The sequence below is a fragment of the Ascidia mentula genome, chromosome 4, assembly GCF_947561715.1.
Source record: "Ascidia mentula chromosome 4, kaAscMent1.1, whole genome shotgun sequence".
In the NCBI taxonomy this organism is placed as follows: domain Eukaryota; kingdom Metazoa; phylum Chordata; class Ascidiacea; order Phlebobranchia; family Ascidiidae; genus Ascidia; species Ascidia mentula.
In genome coordinates, this window is record NC_138569.1 from 18,848,731 (window position 1) to 18,873,037 (window position 24,307).

The 24,307-nt window shown below is 39.2% G+C and overlaps 2 protein-coding genes across 3 annotated transcripts; both read left to right on the forward strand.

Moving 5' to 3' along the window:
• The first annotated feature begins 1,332 nt into the window (after window positions 1-1,332).
• On the forward strand, window positions 1,333-7,610 carry LOC145898821 (junctional adhesion molecule C-like). Of its 2 annotated transcripts, none has more exons than XM_082987450.1 (12): window positions 1,333-1,490; window positions 1,606-1,652; window positions 1,738-1,876; window positions 2,014-2,162; window positions 2,217-2,294; window positions 2,413-2,502; window positions 2,788-2,930; window positions 3,141-3,231; window positions 3,522-3,629; window positions 4,186-4,213; window positions 4,277-4,370; window positions 5,909-7,610. In XM_082987450.1, exons 1-12 carry the CDS (start codon window positions 1,486-1,488, stop codon window positions 5,930-5,932), a joined length of 996 nt encoding a protein of 331 aa, XP_082843576.1. In that variant the 5' UTR covers window positions 1,333-1,485; the 3' UTR covers window positions 5,933-7,610. The 2 variants fall into 2 exon arrangements, with proteins under 2 accessions (XP_082843576.1, XP_082843577.1); XM_082987451.1 differs by having other exon boundaries at window positions 1,339-1,490; window positions 6,684-7,610.
• Window positions 7,611-19,522: 11,912 nt separating this feature from the next.
• Window positions 19,523-24,275, forward strand: LOC145897688 (adenosine receptor A1-like). The gene is made up of 7 exons (XM_082986083.1): window positions 19,523-19,680; window positions 20,262-20,466; window positions 20,872-21,043; window positions 21,256-21,378; window positions 21,604-21,730; window positions 22,191-22,547; window positions 22,850-24,275. Exons 1-7 carry the CDS (start codon window positions 19,633-19,635, stop codon window positions 23,480-23,482), a joined length of 1,665 nt encoding a protein of 554 aa, XP_082842209.1. The 5' UTR covers window positions 19,523-19,632; the 3' UTR covers window positions 23,483-24,275.
• The last annotated feature ends 32 nt before the right edge of the window (window positions 24,276-24,307 follow it).

The window sequence follows — 24,307 nt, forward strand, 5'->3', positions numbered from 1 at the left end:
TGATTGCGTGAGCCCAGTTAGCGTAGTTCTCCGTTTGCGGCAATACCAGCAGCCCCAATCTGCGAGAAGGCGTGCGTGAGCTACCGGAAAACGCGCATGACGTCACCGGCTTTGAGACAACGCAGTCTCAAATCACGTGACACTCCATTGGATTGCCTTCCAGAGAGAAAAGTAGGGGCGTTCAGTCACTATGGCAAGATGTGATTACATGCCTAGCTACGCATAAAATACCGACGCGTAGTTGTCTGTGGAAAAACAACGGGAAACACGTATCAGTGGCGTTGCGTCAATACACAGAGTGATCAGTTACCCTTTCGCGCTTGTGGGCGTCAATTGTAATTAGAACATAGTTTAAGCCGCCAGAAAAACGAAACAAAATTGCGGGAAAAACGGTTTGCAGCGGAATCTGTTTTCTTCAATTATCTGTTTCTGCAGAAATGACTTTTATTTTTTATGGAATGATTATGAAAGCCTTTAGTTAGTGCATCAGCCACAATTCATATTGACTTTGCTGCATTAAGGCAGTCCAATTAGGCCGCATGCCTTGATTGTAGGTTCGTCATTTGGACACTCCCCATAGTCAAGCTGTATGGCATTGTAACAATGTTTTGACCCAATTTTTCAATTAGATAAAAATGCATTAACTTTGATAACATGTAAAATATTGTTATAGCTATAGCCTGGCAGTGCCATCACCAACATGACCTCTTTAGCTGTCTTGCGGTTTCAGACGAATGACAAGACGTGATTTAAAAGCGTGTCGCTCGCATTTCCAGGCAATGTTCTGTTAACCGGTTCTGTCGAGTCCTGTCCAGGACAAAAGCTTTTACTACGCGCGATATTTACTTACAGCCATTCAGGAAGGCGTTTGAGAAAACAGAATTAAAACGTTCGTTTAGCATAACATCCTTATACGGCGATCACGAGACTATTGTACTTTCCGCAGTACCTGCTCAGGATGTTGTAACTTGGTTGGTGTGGTTCACAATATTGGAATTACGTCAGACAGGTGATTTAATACTGCAAATGACCAAAAGCGGGGGGGACGTAGAAAAAATGGTCTGGAATAGATTTTCTCCTTAACGGTTGAGCGCATCTCGCTTTCAAACTGACGAACTAGGACGCCATTTGTTGAAGTTGAGTTCCTTCTCGTGATGGGTTGGGTTGTGCCCTGTAGAGTCCTGTGGATTAAGTCGTTTTTTGGTTTATTACAACTTTTGGCATTTGGGCCTGAGAACAGCTAAATAGTTTTAAACGTTTAGTGTAGTGGGTATGCAGTATAGACTCGATTAAGGCGACTGTTGTCTGTATGTAATTTCCTTGGTAGTTATATTTTTCAAAATTTTTTTGCAGCGTAGATATATCCAAGATTTTATCAACAAAGCAACAACTTCAATAACCTTTCTGTATTGTGAAGCTGACTGCAAGCGTTCTTGTAAAATTTTGATTTTTTGTGATTTAAGAAAAACTGTGTTATTCAACTGTATGACGTAAGTATTTTTAAGTTTTAAACTGTGGTAAACAATGTAACTTGGTGCAAACAATTTTTAGTCCACCGCAATAGTGCATTTTGTATGTAAAACAAACTTGTTTTTTCTTGAACAGGTACTACAAAATGGTCTTGAGGGTATTGACATGTCTGGCTGTGTGTGGTAAGTGGAATAATGTGCACTGTACCCTTTCATTTTGTGATTACATACTATTGAGGTAATAAACTCAGACTCCTGTATATTTTAGTGCATTTTGTGTCTTGTGTTGTTGTGACCCTGGAGGATGGCAGGCCCGGTTCTTTTGCCAAAGAAGTTGAAGAAGGCACAAACCCAATATTGGCTTGTAGTTACTCTATTTCGTCAACTGGAAGTCTATCGGATGCCATGTATGTAGAGTTGCCATTGTTCAATATTTTGTGTCAAGCTCATCTGATACAATATTTTGCACACTTTTGAACTCAATTCATCTTGTTGGTGCATTATGAAAAATTAACACTTTTATTATGTTGTTTGTTGGCTTCAGCATTGAATGGAAATATACCACTGCTGGAAGTACTTCTGCAACCCAGCATATAGTGTACAATGGTGCAGTAGTGGACCAGTTTAAAAACCAGTTTTCTCTTCAGCAACCATCTAGCTTACAGATCACCGATGTTAATCGGAACAATAAAGGTGTGTAAAGTTTTAAAGGTTTTTATAATTCAAACATACGACTCTTGTTTTTAGGTTTTTACATCTGTGCTGTTACTATGATAGCCGATTCTCCAAGTGAGGGTGTTGGGGTGTACAACTTAACTGTTCTTGGTGAGTTCAAACATTTGGAATATACAGTTGTAATTCTGGTCTGACGGAAAATGCCACTTTTACTAAACGTTGCTATCACAGTTTTCATAAAAAGCATAACTACATGATGTATTCGCAGTTGCCCCATCTGCACCTGTGTGTGGATTCCCCAGTGATCATGCTCTTACTATTGGATTCTCTACACAATTTACCTGCAATTCAGCAGAAGGTGACAATAAATTGTTTGGAAGATTATGTATATAACACTAATAAAATTATTTCCAAAAAATACCACAAAACAACAAAACAAGTTGACAGACGATCAGTATTAGTGCCGCCTTTTAATGTTTAAAAACGATATAAATATTAATTTCACTGACATAACTCTGATTGTCGTCCATGCTCAAGAGCATTTTTGGCAAGCAATAACAGATCTGTCCGTCACCACCAGGTAGAAGAGGCTGATTCCTGTATTTTTTAATATTTTCCTTTAGTAAATTTGTATGTTTATCAGGTGTGCCATCCCCATTTTATACATGGTACAAAAATGGTGTGGCTTTGCCCGATCAAGAATCAACAGATAATCCACAGTCAATTGCCATGTGGGCCAACACAAGTTTCACAGTTGACAGATATTCTGGAGTACTTACTTTCAAGGTAAGTAGTTGGTGTTTGTTTTGCAATAAAATCATTATTGCACTGGTGCTCATGTTATGTACATAGTTAAAAGTATCTAGTCGAATCAAAGTGAGTATTTATATAACTTTGCCGTAAGATATTCCTAGAAGACACAGAATCTGTGTGTAATATTTAATTTTTGTCATTACATTCAATGTGATTCCTAACGAAATGTTTGATGTTTTGCAGAAAGTGGTCTCTGGTGATGCTGGTAATTACTACTGTGTCTCACAGAACAAAGTCGGAACAAAACAATGTCAAGCAGTGGAAATCGTAACAAGTAAGTTAAATTTCAAATTACTCATTTTACAGTTATTTATAATTTCATCCATAAACCCTAGTGTTTATGCTAGTATCATACATATTAACATTGTGATTTTAAAAGCTACCAATATAATATGTATATATGTTATATTATATATACCAGAAAAAAACCACAAGATTGATACAACATAATTTGAATAACATGGTAGGTAATACTAGTTTTGGCACCTTTTGGTGAAAAATAGGAGGGCAGTTTTGTAGCTGATAACAGAACACTGCATTAACTACTCAATATTTTGACTTCAGAGAACCAAGACGTTGGGGCAATTGTTGGCATTGTGTTCGGGGTTCTATTTGGAGTTATTCTTATTGCTGTATTGGTGTGGTGGACGTACAGAAAGGGTTATTGTGACAGTAAGTGGAAATATTAGATGGTCGCTTTTAAGAAGATTGTACTCAAATAATTTTATGTTACGTGATTTGTCCTTTATGTAAAAGCTATGTAAGAGGATTAACTCTTATTGGAATGTAACGAATGTACATGTGGTTAAGATTATCTTAGAGATGTTAGCAATTCAACTGAATTGAAACGGACAAGTTTAACTTGCTGAGATGTTGATGCTTGTGTAATGAATCTTGTGAAATACTGTAACACTATATGCCTTTAGGGTAAACATTGAGTTAATATTCAACTAGAACAACTGTTGACTAAGTTGCTTGGCCTTTTGAATGTGTTATTGACACAGCGTTTCACCATCAACCCACTCACATTTCCGACTGTATACAATGCTTTTTCAGAACCAGCATATGACATAATTTGTGAATTTTCTCCATCAACTGTATATAGTGATTGTCATAAAACAGTAGTTTTGTTATGTTGCTTAACCATGGTTATTTCAACTGAATGCTAAAATTAACATAATGCAGTGCTATAAACATGTTGTTTAATTTTTGCTGTGCTTTTTTGCAGATTTATGTGGAAAATCAGAACCAGAAGAGTAAGTTCTCTTTAGGAATGGAATACTAACCAGTTTTGTCTATAACTAATTTTTTATCATTAGAATTGAAGATGATGGCTCAAATGACATCATGCTTGATGGTCACGGTCCAATCGTTCACAAACCAGAGAGCGTTACAAATGGTTCCACGGGCAAGGTAGGTCCATTAGCTCTGTTGTAAAAGCCAGTTGGCATTTGTTGTCGTTTCTAGTTGTGTCTGCCTATAAATGTACCAATGCCACTTCATGGGACAATGCAAACAGTTTTAGGAACCCTGTTTTACTGCTAATTCACAATGAGTATTAACAAAATGATTGTGGGTGTAGTGGTGATCGAAAAATTGTTACACTCTTGTAGTCAACCTGTGCTAATATATGTACAAATGTACTGGTGATTTGGAGTGCAATAATCAACCCAATTCGTCCCTAAGTGATTGATGAAAAATTGTCAGCAATCACTTGTTTGTAGTAGTGGTGCTTTTGCTTCATGTGGCTGTCATTTGTTTTCAAAAACTTGATGATATCTTTATATGGGTGGCATGTTTTTTCAGCACACATTCAGAAACTTATGTTTTTTTACAACCTTAATGTAACATATAAGGCAGTATGCATGAAAAAAATATGTAGTTAACAAAAAACAAGTTTTGCACATGCCTGGCACTTTATAAGTACAACATATCATAACCTACAGTGCATGTTTCTGTGCAACATTATTTACGAAACCTGGATTGTGGGAAGATTCTGGTTTAAAATTTAGTGAATATAATGAATATCTAACAGAGTAGAAATTTCTGAGATATATGTTCGGGAAACTTGCTTAATGTGTTCAACAACTTAAGGAAATTTTTGTCTGAATATTTTAAAAAGGAGTTTTGTGATACATCAAAAGTTAAAGTTGGCGATTGTAACAATGGTATAGAATTGGTTTAATCATAATGACAACTAGTTGGAATTTGACTAATTTTGAAAATAGAAGTCATTTTTATACTAGGTTTTGCCAGGTACAAGGTTTTGTTGTTAAATTTTTAATGAAGGCAACGTCAAGTGTAGGATAATAACCAGTTTCATGTGATCCAAATTACCTGTTAAGTCGGCAGACTGCCCAGTACTTAAAATATTTCCAACGTATGTGATAACTGATGAAAGAATTAATTGCCAGTCAGTAAAACCATTATGACGTTCCATGTCTCCCAAACGACTGTCATACTAATTTCCAAACTTTTTATTCAGATGTAAATGTTCACCTTGGCCCTAAACTGTGTTTAATATTGCTTTACTTTTGCCTTTTTCAACTGATAACTACCAGACCAATACAATGTCCCACTTCAAACCACCCGCATGTGTACAAGTGCTTCTTAAGTACGAAATCGGCATTCCGTAGAGCCCTAGCATTAATTTATATTTGACAAGTTTTTTTTTCATTTCCCCAGTAGAGAAAAGAAATGTAGTATATGTGCATCGATCACAGGAAACAATTTGGCTACTGTATTAGCTAATAGGATATCCTATTCTCTTCCCCCTATAAACTGTTTTCCTAACATATTGTTTGTTCTAAAATAGACCTAACTTTAACTAATTACAACACAATTATAGCTTAAAGTGCAATTTTTACAAAATGTTCTGACTGTTAAAATAACTTAGTCTACCACGTAGTTGTTTTACATAGTAACTTACCCTGTCTAAAACTTATTAACAGCAAGAAGCATCCATGATGATTTGATCAAAACAAGTGGAAAAGCCTTAAACAAACCACGTAAAGGGCAATGTATGCAACCAATCTGTTTATAGTCCCAAAACTAAGCAACCCGGACATGTTCTGTATGCTGAGTAGCTCAAGATTGTTAACCATACTCATATATATTAGTCTTTCCTTTTTTTTTGTATTAGATTATAACATTTGTGCAAAAGTGCTGCCACTCCTAATGCATGTTACACTTACATGTTATGATTTTTCATGCTGAAGCAAAATTTCGTTGTGTTTTTGTGTGCGATGACCAATCAACTAATTTGTGACCGACTATTGGCATTTTACATTCGCATGGTACTATATTGCATGAACTCTTTCTTCTCAACCAATGTGTCCTTTATAGCGCAATTTTTTTGTAGTTTCTGGTGTGAATGTAGACCCACAAAAAATTGTTCAAATCCCCGGTTTGCAAACTGGCTAAACCTCCATCTTTGAAACAAATTTCCATAATTGGCATTTATTGATCCACTAACCTTTATCAAATAGAAACTGCACCACTATGTAAACCCAATAACGCAAGTTGTCAACTAGATCCTTATTTGAAAGTATCTTATTGATCTGTGTCAGTTAAGTATAATTGCTTCCACTGGACCATTGATTTTGTTTTCTTTATTTGTTTTGCAAAGGTCCCAAGTCAAGTGCTGACATTTGTGTATAAAAGTGTAATTCTAGCTATTAGTAATCAAATGATTTCATTAACATTATTCTCTTGGTTATTTCCTAGCTTCCAGATGGAGCTATTCGAGTAATGCCATGAAGTTTTTTGAACTCCGCAGCTTTTAATTTGCACTATTTCTCAATATGTGCCTGTATATGATATAGCGAGCACCACAATGATTTCTGTAAATTTTCCTGTAAATAGTGAATACTGTATGCAATTATGTTTTAACTACAGTATGTCTTTTGTAAAGGTTTTTTTATTGGCTTACACATTCATATCAACCAAGTAGTCACTACATTGATGTACCAGTGTGATGCCTTGTTGCATTGCTTTTTCTGACCCAAAATGAAATTTATTAACAGTGGTTTTCTTTAGAAAACGTATTAAAATAACATTTTTGGTTTGTGCGAGCAAATGCCACTTATTCTGATAGTTTGTATCTTTAAAAGTCTATTAAAAGCAAAGAAAAAAACACTATTTTTGTGCATCTTCTTGGTACCGTGGAGTCCTAATAGTACATCTTGATTGTAGTGTGTTCATTTACGTGGCGTTGTGTGTAGTCACCGTGTGTTTTATTAATTATTGTTGTCTTCGTGTGGCGGTATGGTACGATCTTGAGTATGTAGCAATTGAACCTGGGAGATAAACGGTGTGAATAAAGCTTGCTGTAAATTTTGCTTATCGTCTCCTTAGCGATTACGTAACTCATTTTTTTTCTTTTTTTTGTGTTTTTTAGAGTGTGCTTTTTTCCCTAGCAGGTTGCGTTATCGATAAAAACAATTCAAAAAGTTGTGGGTTGTCAGCCTCCACCAACATTTTTAGTGAATCAAATTTTAATGATTTCGTCTCTCTATCGCCACCTTTCGAACGGCGCCTTTTAAAATCGTGATTCGAAACCCTTTTTTAGCGTTCCTGTTTGTTTTACGACTACATGTAAATAAGATGCTTCTTTATGTAAATACGATGTTGTTAATAAAATAACTAACCACATTTTTGTTCAAAACAGTCGATGTGTAACTCAAGGACAAATAAAGTTGGATACAGTGAAGCATTTTCCTTATCTTTACTTACCGTACCGTTTTGTCCATTATCTGCATTTTGCATTCACAATACTTGCAGATGCAATCGAAAAGTTGAAAATAAATTTAACATATGGGCTATATCGATTATCCTAAACATTTGAAGCTGTGAGTTATGTTCGTATGTCAATGTATATATCAGCATAACTTTTCGTGTTTTCTGGCACAGATCGGTTTGCCGTGTCCAATGGTTATCACTTAACAAGCTTCCGAATTATAAGTAGCCTTCGTCTTGTACCGACATATTTATACCTGATAAAGTGCCACGATCCCGGGCAAATGACCTTAACGCGCAATTATGCAACAACCCTGCTTTAAAGGTCTATTGTGGTCAGCGTTACATTGTTGGAGTAAGAACCAATGCAAGCCTGTGGTTTTTTGAATGAATGCCCTAAAACAGAGCTGTGGTCGAGCTACTCCAACACAATTGTGTAGATTTCAAAAGGTAAGGAAAATTCAAATCGAGGAATGCTTTTCCGGCGCAGTGCAAGTGCATTGTGGCTAGAGCGCCTTTTTACACCTAAAAACGGACTGCGTTTTCAAATTATCGAGCAAGAAGTCAAGCAGCACTTTAACAGTAGTTTAAAGATGCCGTTGCCAATGGACTTCTCGATCTTATTCTGGAGATTTTCATTTACCAGAAAGTTTGCTGTGCTGTGTCAGTTTACCAATGCTTTGCGTCGTATGAATTAATCTTGCACAAATGAAGCACAAAGAGACAAACAAAACAACTATTCAACTTTTCAGTAATAACGTAAAGAAAATATTGACTGCAGGGCAAAACCAACTAAATTTCAGGAAACCACCGCGTTTAGTCCGGCTGCTTTAACTGCTTTAACCAGTGGCTGCAGGCAAGCCATCAACATGGCTTTGATTGGATGTTTCCGGCGTTAAAAGTCGAGGAAGGGTAGAACGTTTCAACTGTGAACTGTTTGTTTGCGTGAAAAAACGAATGAACTGCGTACAGGGAACGTTCGTGGACTTTAGCATAGCGACTGCTGCTTCCTTCCTTTCGTAGCTGCAAGCGTGGCGAAGGGGTTTTCAGCTTTTGAAATCCGAGGCATGATTACTACGTAGGCAGCGTATACAGAGGCAAGCATATGTTTAAAGTTTTAAAATCAAGTCTTTAGTGGAATATGTGCAGATAGTATGCGTAGATGTAATTCCAAAAGAACTACCGGTTTATGTAAAAACCACCACAATGTTTTAATGCTGGTTGTGTGCGAAACAGAGCAAGGTAAATGTACTTCGTGGTGCTTTGGAGTGGAAAGTTTTGCAGGCTCTCCACTGAACTGGATGAAAGAAGGAAGTTTGTACGCGATTAACAAAAGGGTTTTGATTGTGTCCTACAATGCCCCCTTCTAAATTAGTGGTATTCATGTTCGGAACGCACGGTTTCAGTTTTGTGACTGAGCACAGTAAGTTCAGTTTGTGTCAATGGTGACTTGGGGTTGTAGCTTGTTTACGATTACTGCAAATAGTCGCCTAGCAATTAAAAGCAAATGCAATAAAAGTGAATCGCCCCAGTCTGCATATCTAACCTTTTCACGTTTAAATCTCTAAACATGAAATTAAACAAACCAAAGAGAACTGTTTAATGACAGCAAGTACGAGTAAGTTGATGTGTAGATTTTGGGAAGTTTATTGCACTGTGCTTTACCTAATTCGCACAAAACTGTACACAAAAAAGCAAATACTCACTGGTCCAGGCATACGATAAGGGAATCTTTGTAAGATACGACGGGTGTTGTGTAATTTCAACCTATTGAACTGGTTTTATCCAAACTATACCATGAAACAATCAGTCAAGAAACTAATTATTGTAAGTCGGTTGACTGTACTTCAATTCCCGCCCACAAATCGCAGAACCAATCAAGCGGAAAGGGTAGAAAAAAGGTTTTCCGAGCGTGGATGTCATAGTGTTGAGTCTTGCGTTGAGCTGTTTGCAAAATGCTTTGTGACCGTGATGTTTGGCGGAAATTTGATTTGCATTGCGGGAAGTTCTCTAAGAACATGTCTATCATGCACTCTTTAAGCTTTAAGACCGCCTTGTTTTCAAAGTCGACGCTGTCATGTAAGCCGCGTATCAGGCGATGACTGGACGCCAGAAAAGAGGGGGAAAACGTTAAGCCAAAAAATATTTTATATATTGTAAACACTTAGGAAATACGTTATGTTGAAATGGAAGATTAATTGTGTTTGATTTTTGTACAAAACGAAGAACGTAAGATCAAAATGGTTTCCCATTAGAAAAGCGTTTATTTTTTACGTTTACTTGTCGTTCATTTGCTAAAGAAATCAGGTTCAGATTTTCCGAGCATAGTTTATGCAGTTTGGAAGTCTTAAACTCTGTCCGGCCGATTTCACCTCCATATTTCAATTTAAAACGGTACAGACATTGCCACGGACAGTGATTACTCTTCACTAAAAATCTCGTGTTTTCTGAGGGTTGCAACTTCGGAAACCAGCATTACACAGGTAACATTCACTTTGGTCAATAAACCATTGGCTAAATCCATACAAGGTGGGATGTTTGTGTCAGAATATGCAAAGCAAAGCAAGTAAACCAACTTTGTCCGCATTCACAAACGTCCTGGCCTTTGTAATACCCGTTACCATCGCGACGCCCTCCCAAGCGGTCAGCAAAAATAGTTTGCGGTATGAGAATTCAAATGAATTGGACGATTCTGGGAAATTTGCACCAGATACCTTTTGTTAACCCCGTATAGGTGGCCTTATAAGATCCTGTTCCCTTTCCTTGCTGTTACTGCAACCCATAGGAAGGTGTTCCAAATTAAGTGGTAATTGCATAGACTTGGCATTTTATTTTTTATTGCTAAAGATGCTCAGAGTTTTAATGCTATTGCCAAAAAGTATCATTACAAAAGCACCTTGGGTATGTACACGCACTTGTCTTATCTGGCGCCAAATTTAAAGAATGCCAAAGGTTGGTGGACTATTAGTTCAAAAACAATTGAAATGATGCTGAAAAGTTTAACAAATAACTAAAATCGACTGTTTGAGTGATAATTGAGAATGTTCCAGATTTTGTCTTCTAGTGTACTCACTGACGCAATTTTCTCAACGGCTTATCTAAAATACACGTTGCGGTCGATGTAATCATTTTTGTTATTAATCTTCCAAATTTTGCGTCATCCATCTGGTTTCTTGCTCAAAATCGCGGTGAAAAGATCAGACTACGTGGAGATCGGATCAGCAATTGAACTTTGTCCGTACGGCGAAATTTGTTGTTAGAAAACCATCGCGCCTGACGAACTGTGTTGTCTTTTTGACGTCATTTCGTTGGCAGCGACTTAAAACGCAAGCCTGCTTGCGGTTTTTCAGATAAGTTAGGATAAGTGGCGTTATAAATGGGATACGTTCCGCACTTAGTTTCAGTCGATACGCAGGAATGTTATTGTTGTAAGCAGTGTACGGCTCGAAACCGACCTTACGCGTTTAGATGCGTTTAGAAAAAGGGTTAACTCTGCAGTTCCATTTAAAAACGTACCGCGAACACCAGAGCTCAGTTACAGGGTGCTTGTGTATGAAGAGTATAAGGTGGGCATTACAACCGGGGATTGTGTGGTTTCGAGGCAATTGTAAATGTGTATGTTATTGACACAATTCCCCGTATCACGTATCACGTTACCTTCTTTCTGCATGATGGATCGTAAAATGTAACCCTACTCGTTAATTTTACGATTATTTGCGGTTTCTTTATGTCGACCTCCTGCACTCGTCACGCCTTCCGTAAGATTCTCAACTGTTCGCGTCTCATCACGATAGGGTTCAGTTTTGCTTGGGAGGTTTAAAGGTCGCATGTGACAGCTAAGTGAAATACTATGTAGTTGCACTTGCAGCCCGAGAGAGGATAAGATCTGTTTTAATGCGTATGGACGTGTGAAAAGTTTAGACAACATGTATGATTAATGACCACCTGCTGATGATGATGTTATGCCTTATGTACCGTATTAATCATTTTTTCATCTCCCATTCGATATAGTGCAATACTTGAGAGTTGAGCGAAGTATTTTTAAACGTAAGTTCAGGAGTTGACCAAGCAAGTGCATAAAGTCAAGCCTGTTTTCATTATTAATTACGTAACTTAGATGCAATTATCGCCGTGCAAACGTGGGGCTGTACGGGCAATCAATATCATACTCGTTGTCTCAACAAGGGTATGGAGAGACAAGTGGCTCTCATAGGCGTCTGTGAAGTGTGCCATCAGGCACGTTGGAAGAGTACGTTGTGTGTACATACACCACTATGTCACTGTAACACGTTGTTATCAGCTGTAATCTCTCTTATACCGAAAAGTTTAGGATGAAAGTTGTACGTACAGGGCGTCTACGTCTGCCACGTATTTATCACGTTTGAATATAAACCGAACACAGTTCTTACACGATTTTGGTATTAAACACTTGGTAGTGACTGTGTTTTGCGGCAAAAGTTGTAAAAACACAGTTATGATAGGGGTTGTGTTAATTGCCTGTACAAACTTTGTGTTGCATGTGTTTCAACGCGGCTCTATATATGCCAATCTTGCCTAATCACTAGTGGATTTGTAGATGCAAAACGTTGGTACTTTTGTGGAGTTTCCGCGGTTTTGCGACTAAGTTTCCATCTCAAAATAAATTGCCAATTAAGAACCCAGAGCTCGATAAACCAGCTGCGCTCGCCGACTGCAGTTTTCCGGTTATTGCGGTTCGACAAATTGAGAAATGCCCTAGGAAAAACCCTGTACACTTACAATCATTACGATGCAATCGAATTGGTTTTATTCGGCATTACCAAGTCCACTGTTCGGTCACGTACGCAGTTGTAGATTGTGATTGGTCTGACATTCAGTTTAAAAGCGTAAGTCGAGGAAATGCTGTAGTTTGGAGTCAGTTAGGCGTGACTTGGCCACTGCACGGAAAGTGATTTCCAAAAACATGCTACAAATATTTCAAGACATCATCTGTAAAATGAACCGTGTTTGAAAAGCTTTCAATCCAATTTCACAATTTTGTTGTAACTTCTAGTGTCCCATAAAAGAATTTATTGTCATCGATTTTTTGTGAAGAAACTTTACCGTTTGAGTTGGAAAAATACCCCATTAAAAGGAATTTTATGTCTGGCACCGTATTCTGGACGGTATTCAGGAAAAGCCATTTGCTTCTCATAGAGTTTGAATCTGTTTTCAGCCAAACGCAACTCCGGGACGCTAAAAGGCCAGCAGTGCTGTTCCCTTGCCAGCACAACTGGCATTCCTACGTAAAACAACCAGCACAAAATGCCCAAATAGGTGAAACGCTTCCGCTGTTCACACAAATAATGTTTCAATAACTTCTTGTCAAGGTGCCTTGAGCAAACATGTTATCTGGTGTGTTTGTGTTTGTCCGCGAGGTTTAACTTGCCTGACGATGCGTTAGGTTGGATAACTTGCGCCGAGCGTGATCAAACCCATGCTACAGTTGATTTAAACCTCACAAGTGTTGCGTAAATTTGATTTCCGAGAGATCGTCAGATGCACAGCCAAGAGCAAAAAACAGCAATGTTGCTCTCCTTTAGGCCCGGATAGTCGGTGCCGGATTTTAACTTTATTTGTTGTGTTGTTGGCTGTGTTCAACGAAAATGCGCCCGTTTTTATACGCTACTGAGGCATGTACGTGTTTTCATACACAACAAAGCATGTAAGCTTTTCCGTTTTCAGCGAACATTCGCGGAATTTCGCCAATACTGAAGTCACGTGATAAAGAAGTTAAAGTTAGAAAAATTTAATCATTTGTGTACGTGGGTATGTCTTGGTTGTCTGTGTTTTGGCAATATTTCTGCCATACTCGGCGGGGTGCCGAATCTTTTTTGGACACGCAATGTTTGCGAGCCAGTAGATCTGTTTTCAGGTCGCTCGTTGACTATATTACCACGACGTTAGTATAGATCAATGTTAAGTGCCAACCATTTGTACATGATAAACAACACGTTCACACCCGCTTATAATGGCACTTTGACACGACCCGGAAAGGTCTAAGTATCCCTCGAAATTGCACTCATGTATTTTCTATTGTCCTGACCACGCAGGACCCTGACCGCATAATGTTCATCTATTGTTGTGGGTTTTCATTTTCCAACGACGTTGTTTGTGACGGAGGGAAGAAAAAGTCCAGACAAACACCCTTGCGCTCCGGATGTTTGAGAACTTTTCTACAGATTACTGACGCGTGCCTTTTTCCCGTCACGTATAAAACAACTCGTTGCTGTTGCTGCAGCCACCTTATTGTTTGTCGCATTGCGAGAGTAACGTGAGATCAAGTAAGATCTGTGTTCGAGACTGTTTGGTTGGGAATGAACAAAAAATGCGGTCGCCTGAGATTTTGTGCGGTTCGTGGAGCACTTTGAAATATTAATTGGTGCCGGGTAAAGTTCCCGGCCAACGTGTCAACATGACATATTAATTCCAAAGCATTGATACATTTATTTCAAAGCAGTGATAGCCATTGCGATGCAAGGTTTTAACAATTCGAAGACGCTGCAGCAGCCTTTTGTGGTAAACTTCAGCTTTTTCGATTGTTACGTCATTGTGTGTCATGGTTTCGTTGTTGCTCTTCAGAAGATGGCGACGGCAGTCGATACAGCTGCGATTCGTTCACTTTGCTATATCTTATCGGCCTATATGCAGTTATGCACACACACGACTTTTATTCCAGTAAGGCTGAAAGGATTATGTTTGTTGACATTCCAATGCGACCCTCGAGTTACTTTAAAAGTTTTCATTTGGACCTGTGGGAAATTTGAACTAGGGGCCTCTGATTTGAATAGATGCATACATGCAGAAAATACGCTGCAAATTGCATTCAGGATAGGACTAAAGAACAGGCGAATCATTTGAGTTTGGGAGAAACGTTCATTGACGGAAAAAGGCTATTTTGAAACTGTAGGCTAATGTGATTTGTTAAAGAACGGGAATATTGTGCAATATCCGGTTATAAACATTTTCTTATCAGAAAGAATAGCAAAAAAGGGTGTTCTTTCATTCACTGTCGTTTAATCGATGAACCATGTTGATGGACGGTCATAGGTTTAACCACGGATCAGACAAAGACTACCCGTATGTCGTAAATCGAATTTCTCGTAAGACCAGCGGTGAGCTTTCGCAATTTTCTCGATATCCTAACCTGCTGCTTCTTAGTCACGTACCTGTTGCTTGTCCAAGCCAAAACCGCGATATTAAAACCTTTTGCTCGCACTTCCACGGTTCTCCCGCCGTAGATTATTTGGCGTGGATTGGTTATTGTGCTGTTTCTTGCATTCCCGGTTTGTTTGCAGACACGGGCGAGCTCCCATGTGGCTAAGTTGATTAAGAAAGTGAGGTGTGTGCTGTGTAGAGTATGATCCGCAGACCATAGGTCAAAGGCGTTGATTTTCACTTTAATGGAGAGGTAGTTGTATTTTTTGTGTGAGGTTACCTAATACGTTCCGTCACTAACGTTTCGACTTACTGTGTTGCGCAATAGTCAAAGCACCCAATAATCAATTGGTTAAAGTTTAGGATTCATTCTGCTGTGATAATATTAGTTCAATAGTGAAAAGTTCTCGCTATTGATGAGCAGATATGGATAGTTCGTGTGATTGTGAAGTTCATGATCAGCGTTGTCTATTCTTACCACCACCAGGAAATGACAACAGCAGCACGATTTTGCAGATGTGGTTGGCACAGTTAAGGAAACTGACAGTTGTGGGTTTGGACAATCGGTCCTCGGGGAAATGTCATTAGATGGATGGCAACAGTTCAATCACCACTGGATGTTGGTCAAACGCTTCAATTCTAACACTCGTGCGATTTTAAATCCAACGCAAACTTTGTGGTTTTGTGGCACAAATATTTACCTCATGTATGTTGTGCAGAATAGTATTGCCAGGTAGTTGCAAGCAGTCAGCAAACGTAAAATCACGGTATCTTTTGGCAAGACATGATCAATGAGAACAGAAGTTTATGCCGGTCTTTGGACATGTTAAATTTGACTGAAAGCCTCCAGTGTCCACAGTGCGTGGATCAATGCTGTCGCTGTTGGTTTATCGATAAGCGGGATTTGACGTCTTGTCATGTTCGGAGTGGTGGAACCATTTGTGCCTTTACCAGGATGCGGTGTGAGGTGCTTATACGTCCTCCAGTAGAGTAATGCTGTCTGAAAGTTTATTTTGCAAGCGTCATGAGAAGATTTTGGTAGTGGATGTGAAACAGAACTTGGTGAGATTCCCAACAGGATGTCTGCAGTCATAAGTCAGTAAAAGGTGTGCAATTTTGTGTATTTAAAGCTTTAAAGCGATACACAGTCAGACATTAGTTGTTTACCAACGTAATAATAAATAAAACCAAATCTGCTTTGTTGACAATAGCATTACACGCGTTCAAACGGGTGTATATCGAGTCACAGGCAAATGATTGATTGTGTCGATTGGCGCTTGACGGACATTGAATTTCTCCAATCAATAAATTGTTTCCGTTTGCATTTGCCGATGTCAACGTCGCTTTTTTCCCTAAAATCTTGTGAATTGTGGAATATTTGTTTATGTTTACTGCCGTTCTACTGCTTCTCATTACAGCGCGAGAGGGTTTTCATTAAAAATTATCAGGTCCATCGGGGTACATAGACCATTAACTACATTAAAAAATGAGGTGTTTCATCATAAACAACGTTCATCGCTTTCTTGTACATTGTTAGTCGGTAGATAGCAAGTGGTTGTTGTGACGTACAACGGCTGTTACTTCGAAAATACTTTATATTGTTGAAAAGCTATCTAAATTTAGCCCTCTTGTGCCATCATTTTGACCAACCAACTGAAAGAAAAACCGGTGATGTATAGAGATTGAGCTTTGCTGATTAATTATTCAGGCAATCCTATTAGTAGATACAGTCGCAAGTGGGCACTTACTGACACCGTAAAATTTTTAGTTGCAAATCAATCCTAATAGGGCGGGTGATTGGCAGCATTAACCAAGCGCCCGACCCGTATACCAAGAATAAAACCTCATCGGGTTTCGTGCCCAGGACATGTCCTGGGTTCAAATCCCGGTGTGGTCAAAAAAAAAAAGAAAAAACATCAATCCTAATAAATTCCGTTGGAAAGATTTACGTTTTACAAATTGTTTGCGTTCGGAAACAATTTACTACAGTTATTGTCAGGTAGTTTGAAAAATACAATTATAAGCTTAATCTTGATAGTAACTTAGTTGTATGATGAGATACATCCCCTGTGTTTAGTGAGTTTCATTCTTTCTGCAGTCGTGCGTTTTTCCCCAGGGAGGGCCAAGTCAGGGTGGAAGGGCGTGTCCGGGTGATTTATCTGTCGTTTCATACAAAAGGTTGGTTGAAATCCCATTTCGGGCGTGTTTGAACCCTGATGAAAGTCTCCTGAGAATTGCCGGTGAAAAGTTAAAAATTAAGGTTTTTTCGAGTTCAATTTCGCGTCATTAACCACTACTTGGAAACCCTTTTACCGCCATCTGGCTTACCTGGTTGGTTTGTGAGTACGACGAATAGTTTACTTTAAGCAAGATGCTTTTATTACTTTTTATATACGTTCCGTTTGAAGCGTAGACGTTTTATTGCACTATCCTCGAGGGCTGACTGATGTTTGAAATTCCGATTAAACAGTGTTTGCATAGGGAAACGTACATGTTTACTTTAGTGCGTGTGTAGAGATAGAAGTTCAGCCAATCTTTAACTACGTCAACAGGGCTGGTCATATAAAATGCAGGGTCCTATTCAGAAAAAACCTTTGTTGGTCATCCTAGTAAACTGTGGGCCACGAATTTAATACATTGGCCAAAGGTGAGTAAATACGTGACCTATATGTTGAAAGCAATGGCAGGGAAATTACCCGCAGAATTCTAGAACATGGCAAAAAATAATCGGAAAGTTCATATGGAGGAATTATAGTTGTCCTTTTCTTTGGTTATTTCAAACTGATTTAATTTAAATGTGTAACAAGTTGTTCAATGTGGAAACCCCATTGATCTATCGTGATGGGTTAAAGAGCAGAACCTTAACTAAAAGGCCGTGTCCGCGTTAGCCAGTAAAAGGCATCCTGATAAATTTTTAATGTGAAGTCCAACATTGGTAATTCACGGTTACGATGGTCAGTTTAAAACAGTCTTCGCACAGTCAGCTTAGGGTGCGTTGTGTGTTCATTGTGAATCTATCGATTAGTTTTGAAAATTTTGCACGAGTATCAAGAGAAAATCGATTGTTTTCCGATAAGAAACCTACAATGATTTAAGGTTAATGGCTTGATAAGCGTTTTTAAGATGTGACGCCCCTGTCGCTGGGGTGAGAGGCTTTTATCGTTGCGAATTGCCCGTGTTAGTTGTTTTAGTTAATTGGTGCATATCGTGTATAACTATCAGCATACAGTGTTAGTTTATATTGCGTAAGTCACAAAAAGAAACATAAAGAAATCAACACAAGGATTGGGATCAGGTTATCTAAGCTAGGTTATATTTTAGCAGTATTTTTGGATATTGGAATTTTGGGTACATGTATAGTTTGTATACTATAGTTGCCATTCAGTCACCATATTTGGGTGAATTGTGTCATTCGGAAATTAACAGTGTTACGATCGGGTAGATAATTTATTTCTTCAAACTAAAGTCAATGGAAGGGATCGTTTAATCATTAACACGTGCTTCCATCAAACAAAAGAATATCTCCTGATGCATTCTGTCCATCATTCATGGCATCTTTTTCAGGTCATCATTACTAGATTGACGTCTCTATTTGGTATTCTGACCAGAGAGGCTATCGATTCTGTTCCTTTGCCCGTTCCCTGTGGGCGCCCATGCCGAAAGCTGTACAGGTCAATAATAATTTGATTTAATTCTTGCAGCTTTGCGGTGTAGATTCAGGCTGATAGGTTAGGAGTTCTTTTAAAGTAGAAGGTTTTGTAATGTGTGGTAAGAACGCACAGAATCCGATGTACGATTTATTATTTTTATCATTCAACGTCAAGGAGACGACACCTATTGTGAAGTAGTTTACGTTACTCAGCATTTACATCGTCTCGAAAGCCATACCAAGATCAAGTGCTGTAAAAAATATCCGAGCTTTGTTGTTGATTTTAAAAAATCAATTTTAATCCACTTATGGTACATCACGTTTTCCACGTACACCTGTTTTGTCGTAGTTTCACAGGGTGAGCGTTTCGTAAAGTTACAACAATCAAGGTATCGTGTAACACGCAGTACGTGCCTTCCGAGTGGACACCACTGACCACTGATCACGTAACATATTGTGTCCAGATTGAATTGTGATGGGACGCTTTTGTCATATGTTGTTGTGAAACTGGTTGAAGATACGGCACGTTTATTAATTTGGTTGAAGAAAGTTTCCGAAAGTCCATTTTTAGGTCAGTTTTTTTTTGCACGTTGGTCCTGTCGTCCCGTGCATTTTAGTCGGGCGTTGCAAGTCACTTGTTTCGAAAAAACGCTGTTCGGTTTGTACTAGGTTTACCACTGCACAGTATAGAAGCGCGAAACGATCTTATGGGCATGACGCACACAGTGGCCACAAGAATTGCCTCTTGGGAGTCAGTGAAGTGTCAAAACTGTTTTATCCTTGCCATTAAGACTGTGGTTTGTATTTCACTTAGCTTTAGTGATTCTCAAAGGAAGGCATTACTGACCAAGAGCTTAACTGCGTGAGTGCTGAATATTTTGGCTGTGGTTATTTTGCTATTGTTTTAAAGGTATTACTTTTGTTGGGTAAAAGTTTGGTGTTTTTTGTGCCTTTGTTTAAACTTGTTGTAATAACTTGTTCATGCGTTCTTCGTTGCAGAGATATTGTTTTGCTCAGTGGCAAAAGTAAACATGGTTTAGTAAAATCGAATTATGAAATTCTAAAAACCCCTGGCAAGAATTTGCCGCTTTCCATTCTGTGACGTCATTTACGATGACGACAACTGCGTCTTTGGACACCCCCTCTATCACCGAACATCAGGTAGGGTGACTTTCACAAACTAAACCTTAAGATAAAGCAAAAAAAACTAAACAAAGGATATCCCTTTTGTGAGATCGTGTCGAGCAGGTCTTACTTCACGTTTGACATGTTTACGTTGTCTATTTCTCCGTGATCAAGCGGCAGGCGCAGGATTAACCCAATGACGTCAGAGCGATATTGTAATTCGATTTGTGACGAAGAAGCCTTGCAAATTTGACGTTATATGCAATTGATGTAAATAAACATAGGCAAGAAGCTGCCACGTTTAAGGTCGTTAGCGTTGATGGTGCGCAATTAACTCAAAAGTGCTGTTCACTGACAAATTGTTCCGCATTTGAACATGTTAGGAAAACGGCCAAAGGTTTTCAACTGAAAACTATTTTAGTTTGCAATAATATAAGTAATATGAAACAAGTTAAACGCTTGAGTTGTCACACTTCGAAAAAATACTTTAACAAAATAAACCAATAGCCGAGGAAAATTTGTTAGACTGGTTATTATAACTTCCCCGTTCAATTAAACTCATAAAAGGAGCAGGGATACTGCAACTCATTTTAAAACCAATCGTTTACTATTTCAAGACCAGCAACAGCGAACTGATCATTTACATCGTGTTCGAAGTCCTCATTGCTGTGTTGGCATTATTCAACAACACGTTTGTGATTGTGGCGGTTTGCAAATTCAAACATCTACGAACAAGAACCTACACCTTGCTAGCTTGCCTCGCCTTTGCTGATATCGGCGTGGCCGTTGTGGCCATTCCAAGTGCCATTGTTCTGAGAATTGGTAAGAGATGTGTGTGTGTGTTTTAATTGTAGATAGCAGCATATTTCGAGCCCCGATCCATAGCAATTAAATGAACTCAAAGAAAGAAACGGAAACGTGCAAATTAAAGAATTTTTATATGTTCCTTATTCGGTATAGTGCGGGAAAAACAAATCTTCACAAAATCGCATCAAAGGGTTCATTTAAATTTAATGTGCCCTTTTTCATCGTATCGATTTCAGATTACTCCGAACGGTATATATCGTTTTCTCCAAAATGTTCGAAAATAGTTGGAAGATTAAAACACAATATTATAGTCATTGACTGTAATATTAGATTGCTGTCACTCTTTTCCTCACGGCTTTATAGTTAATGTCTCTCTCTTCCACAAAACACAAGTCACCTACAAAATATATTTTTTATCAGGCTTGGATCTCTCAGACGGAAACGGGTCTCCGTCTGACTCGGGCATAGTTGCTGTGGATAGTAGTCTATGTTTGGTGATCGTTTCCACCGTGCTGTTCCTCACACAAGTTTCTATCTTCAATCTCCTAATCATTGCGGTGGATCGTTTCGTCGCAATATATTATTCGCTTCGGTGAGAACTGCATAGGTTTGCGTGTGTTGCGCAGAATGAGTAAAATCAAGGCCCAGTGTTGAAGGTGTGCATACAGACTTTACGACTGTAAAGCGTAAAATGCATTCCTGCATTGCTTTTTGTTGGATTTTTTTGCTGGTAAAAACGTTTCACGTGCACATTTGAAAAGATAAATTAGTATGACACGTTACATATATATTACCTTCTTGCAGCTATCGCGCAATTGTCACACGATTTCGGGTAAAGATGGGAATTGCCGGTGCTTGGATATTTGGCGCTCTCATCGGATTTTTACCACAATTCGGCTGGTACCAGTTTGGCTTCAGACAAACGAAGTGCGTATTTTAAGTCTCTGATAAAATAGTATTACCAAAGTAATAAGGTGAGCTGTAGAGGCCGTTTTTATTCGTGATGCTCAGTAGCTTTTGAAGATATTACTCACCCCCTTAAAACATATCAGCAACTGTTCGCTGTGACTAGTTAATGAACAGGACGAGCAACTATTTTATTTGATACTGTTTGACTTCGCACAAAATGTAAACTGCTTTTTATGACTTCAGCTCCAGCACAGGACACTGTGCCTTCGAGGAAGTGATGAGCATGGATTACATGGTTTACTTCAACTTCTTCGCTTGCGTTCTACCGCCCCTAGTGGTGATGTTTGTCCTGTACATCCTTGTGTTTCGGGTGAGTGCGATATATCCCATACCCAACTATACCAAACCCCGAATAACTGATATTTTATAACAATGTAAAAGTGCTTTTGCTCTTGTCTTTCGACTTTCCATGGCACTATTGCTTTGTGTTTCGCCTATTGTAATCTTGCCCACAGTTTAGTGCAGCAATCGGCAACCCCTGACTCGAGTTAGTTATTCATGACATGCCAAGTGATTTACGAGCTTATATTAAATGATAAATTCACGCCCGGGAATGATGAATTTGTCCCTTAAAGTTGCAATACTATGTGGTTCATACAAGGGCATAGACAAAAACCGTCAACTTATCGGACACACAAAAATATTTGCGCGCAAAGTCATCACCATTTCGACATAGTTAGAACCAGCACATTGCGTCAAAAATCATTGCTTAGCCCTATATACTAGTGCAACACGCGTGCTTGGCAAATCACACTTAATTTCTTTTACAGTCAGCGAAACTGCAATTGAGGAAAATTTACTCGGACGTAAAAATTCACCGGTGGAAGTTTTCCAAGACCTCTCTCGCCTCCGTCAAAGACTCGATTCAGCCAACAATCAAGGGAGCTTTCACTCCAATTCTCATGCGGCTGCAACGTCATCATATCAAGCACTTGCCTCAACGGAGTCGCTATCCGTGTGTCACTGAAATGAGTGAACTCGGGCCGACATTTGAAAGAAGGGACACCACTGCTTCAGAAGTGCTCAGTTTCGAAACTACGCCGTTGCGGGAAGAAGAAAAATCCCCACCTCTTGCAACAAACAGTGGTTTCCGTTTCCACAGACAGCGTTCGTCGTCTACCCCAATGGTAAGAGTTTGCGTTTGTTGACGTGGTTTTAAAGAATGGAAGGAAGCCCTGTAGTATTTGCGCTGCCAATACGTATATGGTACTTGGCGTAGGGAACAAATAAAATGTTTTTTTCAGCTACATGCGTCGTTTTACATATACGAAAAAAGTTCAAGTCGCACTTTGGGCAAACACACGGGAAAATTTTCTGCTTTATAAACCAGACCTAAAACTGCTTAGCGAACTATAACCGTTCATTACTTGATACGACACAGTTCACTCTTGTGTTTTTTGTAATTAGTTCCTGCATTTTGTTTCTACAGATACCTGCGATTGTTGAGGCAACACCAGACCACAAAACCTCACGGTTTCCCTCTGACTCTGACCTTGGTCCCGGGCGGGAAACGTCGGATCCAGGCACGCCAGTCGGTAACAACCCATCCTACAACCAATGGATGAATCATACGCCCGTGCTGACTGCCCTCTCCTCCACCGCGTCTTCTTTGCCGCGAAACGTTCTGGACTCGCGTCGGGAAAGTTCGGAAATCTTCCAAATCGGTCGGCTGTGGTCGGACGCGTCTTCGGTAGTTGCGAGTCGGAATCTAGAGGAAGGTGACAAGGATCAACACAACGGACGAAAACTCAAGCGAAAGTCGCAGCTATTGAAGAAAGAATTTAGGGCGGCGAGAAGCTTGTGCACGGTAGTGGGCGTGTTCGCTTTGTGTTGGCTGCCACTACACGTGATCAACTGCGTCACGCTCTTCTGTCCGGCGTGCTACACTCCCCCGTGGCTTAAGGATTTCGCCATATTGCTCTCACACGCCAACTCGCTGGTGAATCCTATCATCTACGCCTTTCAGTTAAGGGACATGAAACACGCTTTTCAGACTATTGTCAAAGAGACTTGGAACGGCATGACGTCGCTCACATGCTGTCGTTTGCGCAAAAGTATTTAAATGTTTTTATGCATATCTTTTATTTCGTTTGCCTCAACCTGTGTCTGCAAACTATTACTGTGATTTTTTTAGAGCACTAAAATTGCTTTTCAAGGATGTTATCGGCTGTCACGCTATCTCCCATGCCTCGACATACGTAACCAAAACAGGCAAGGACGGACGATAAGTGAATAGGGCTTTGGCATACAAGGGTTGTGTTTCCAAAATGTAGTGATAAAATGTCGCAAAGATACACATAGGGACAACAAAGATATTGTAGTTATTGTTTCGTTAATTTGACGTCATGATACCGCCAATTGTTTGAAGTTTTCAAACCTTCCCCATATTTTAAGTACAGCACGTCTGTAGCATTGTTTCTCAAATTGTCTCTTACAAATAGTCACAAATTTATCCGGCTATTCCGTAACTGTAAAGGTTCCTTTCGGATAAAAAAAAAATCTTTAAAACTTATCTGTAACACCGCCCGCTGGAGGTCGACAGAGCGTAGTCAGGCGGTCCGCAGTAACCTCTGAATACGCGTGCTGGGTAATTAATAAGAAGTTGTGTTTTGAAAATACATTATAAGTGCCACAAAAATGAACTTTGACGTGAATAACCTAATGTTTTTTCCTAGGTAACAGACTACCGTACGGACAGGATTAGCCACAACAAAAATTAGGAGCAACTGCGCCTAGACTGTCAATAGAACCAATAAGATACACACATAATCAACGTAGACCATTATCGCAGACATGTGACGACATAATTGCTGGGAATTACGACTGATGAAAGAAAACTGTGGTGTTGGAGGAAGTGAGCTCTCGCCTGACCCCTGTATTCTAACAC

Bases quoted from the DNA above. Each gene is read 5' to 3' on its own strand.
- LOC145898821 (XM_082987451.1), top strand. The intron at 2,503-2,787 runs GTGACAATAAAT...TATGTTTATCAG, and splicing joins TACCTGCAATTCAGCAGAAG to GTGTGCCATCCCCATTTTAT. The intron at 2,931-3,140 runs GTAAGTAGTTGG...GATGTTTTGCAG, and splicing joins CTGGAGTACTTACTTTCAAG to AAAGTGGTCTCTGGTGATGC.
- LOC145897688 (XM_082986083.1), top strand. From the start codon at position 19,633: ATGACGACAACTGCGTCTTTGGACACCCCCTCTATCACCGAACATCAG. The intron at 19,681-20,261 runs GTAGGGTGACTT...TACTATTTCAAG, and splicing joins CCTCTATCACCGAACATCAG to ACCAGCAACAGCGAACTGAT. The intron at 20,467-20,871 runs GTAAGAGATGTG...ATTTTTTATCAG, and splicing joins TGCCATTGTTCTGAGAATTG to GCTTGGATCTCTCAGACGGA.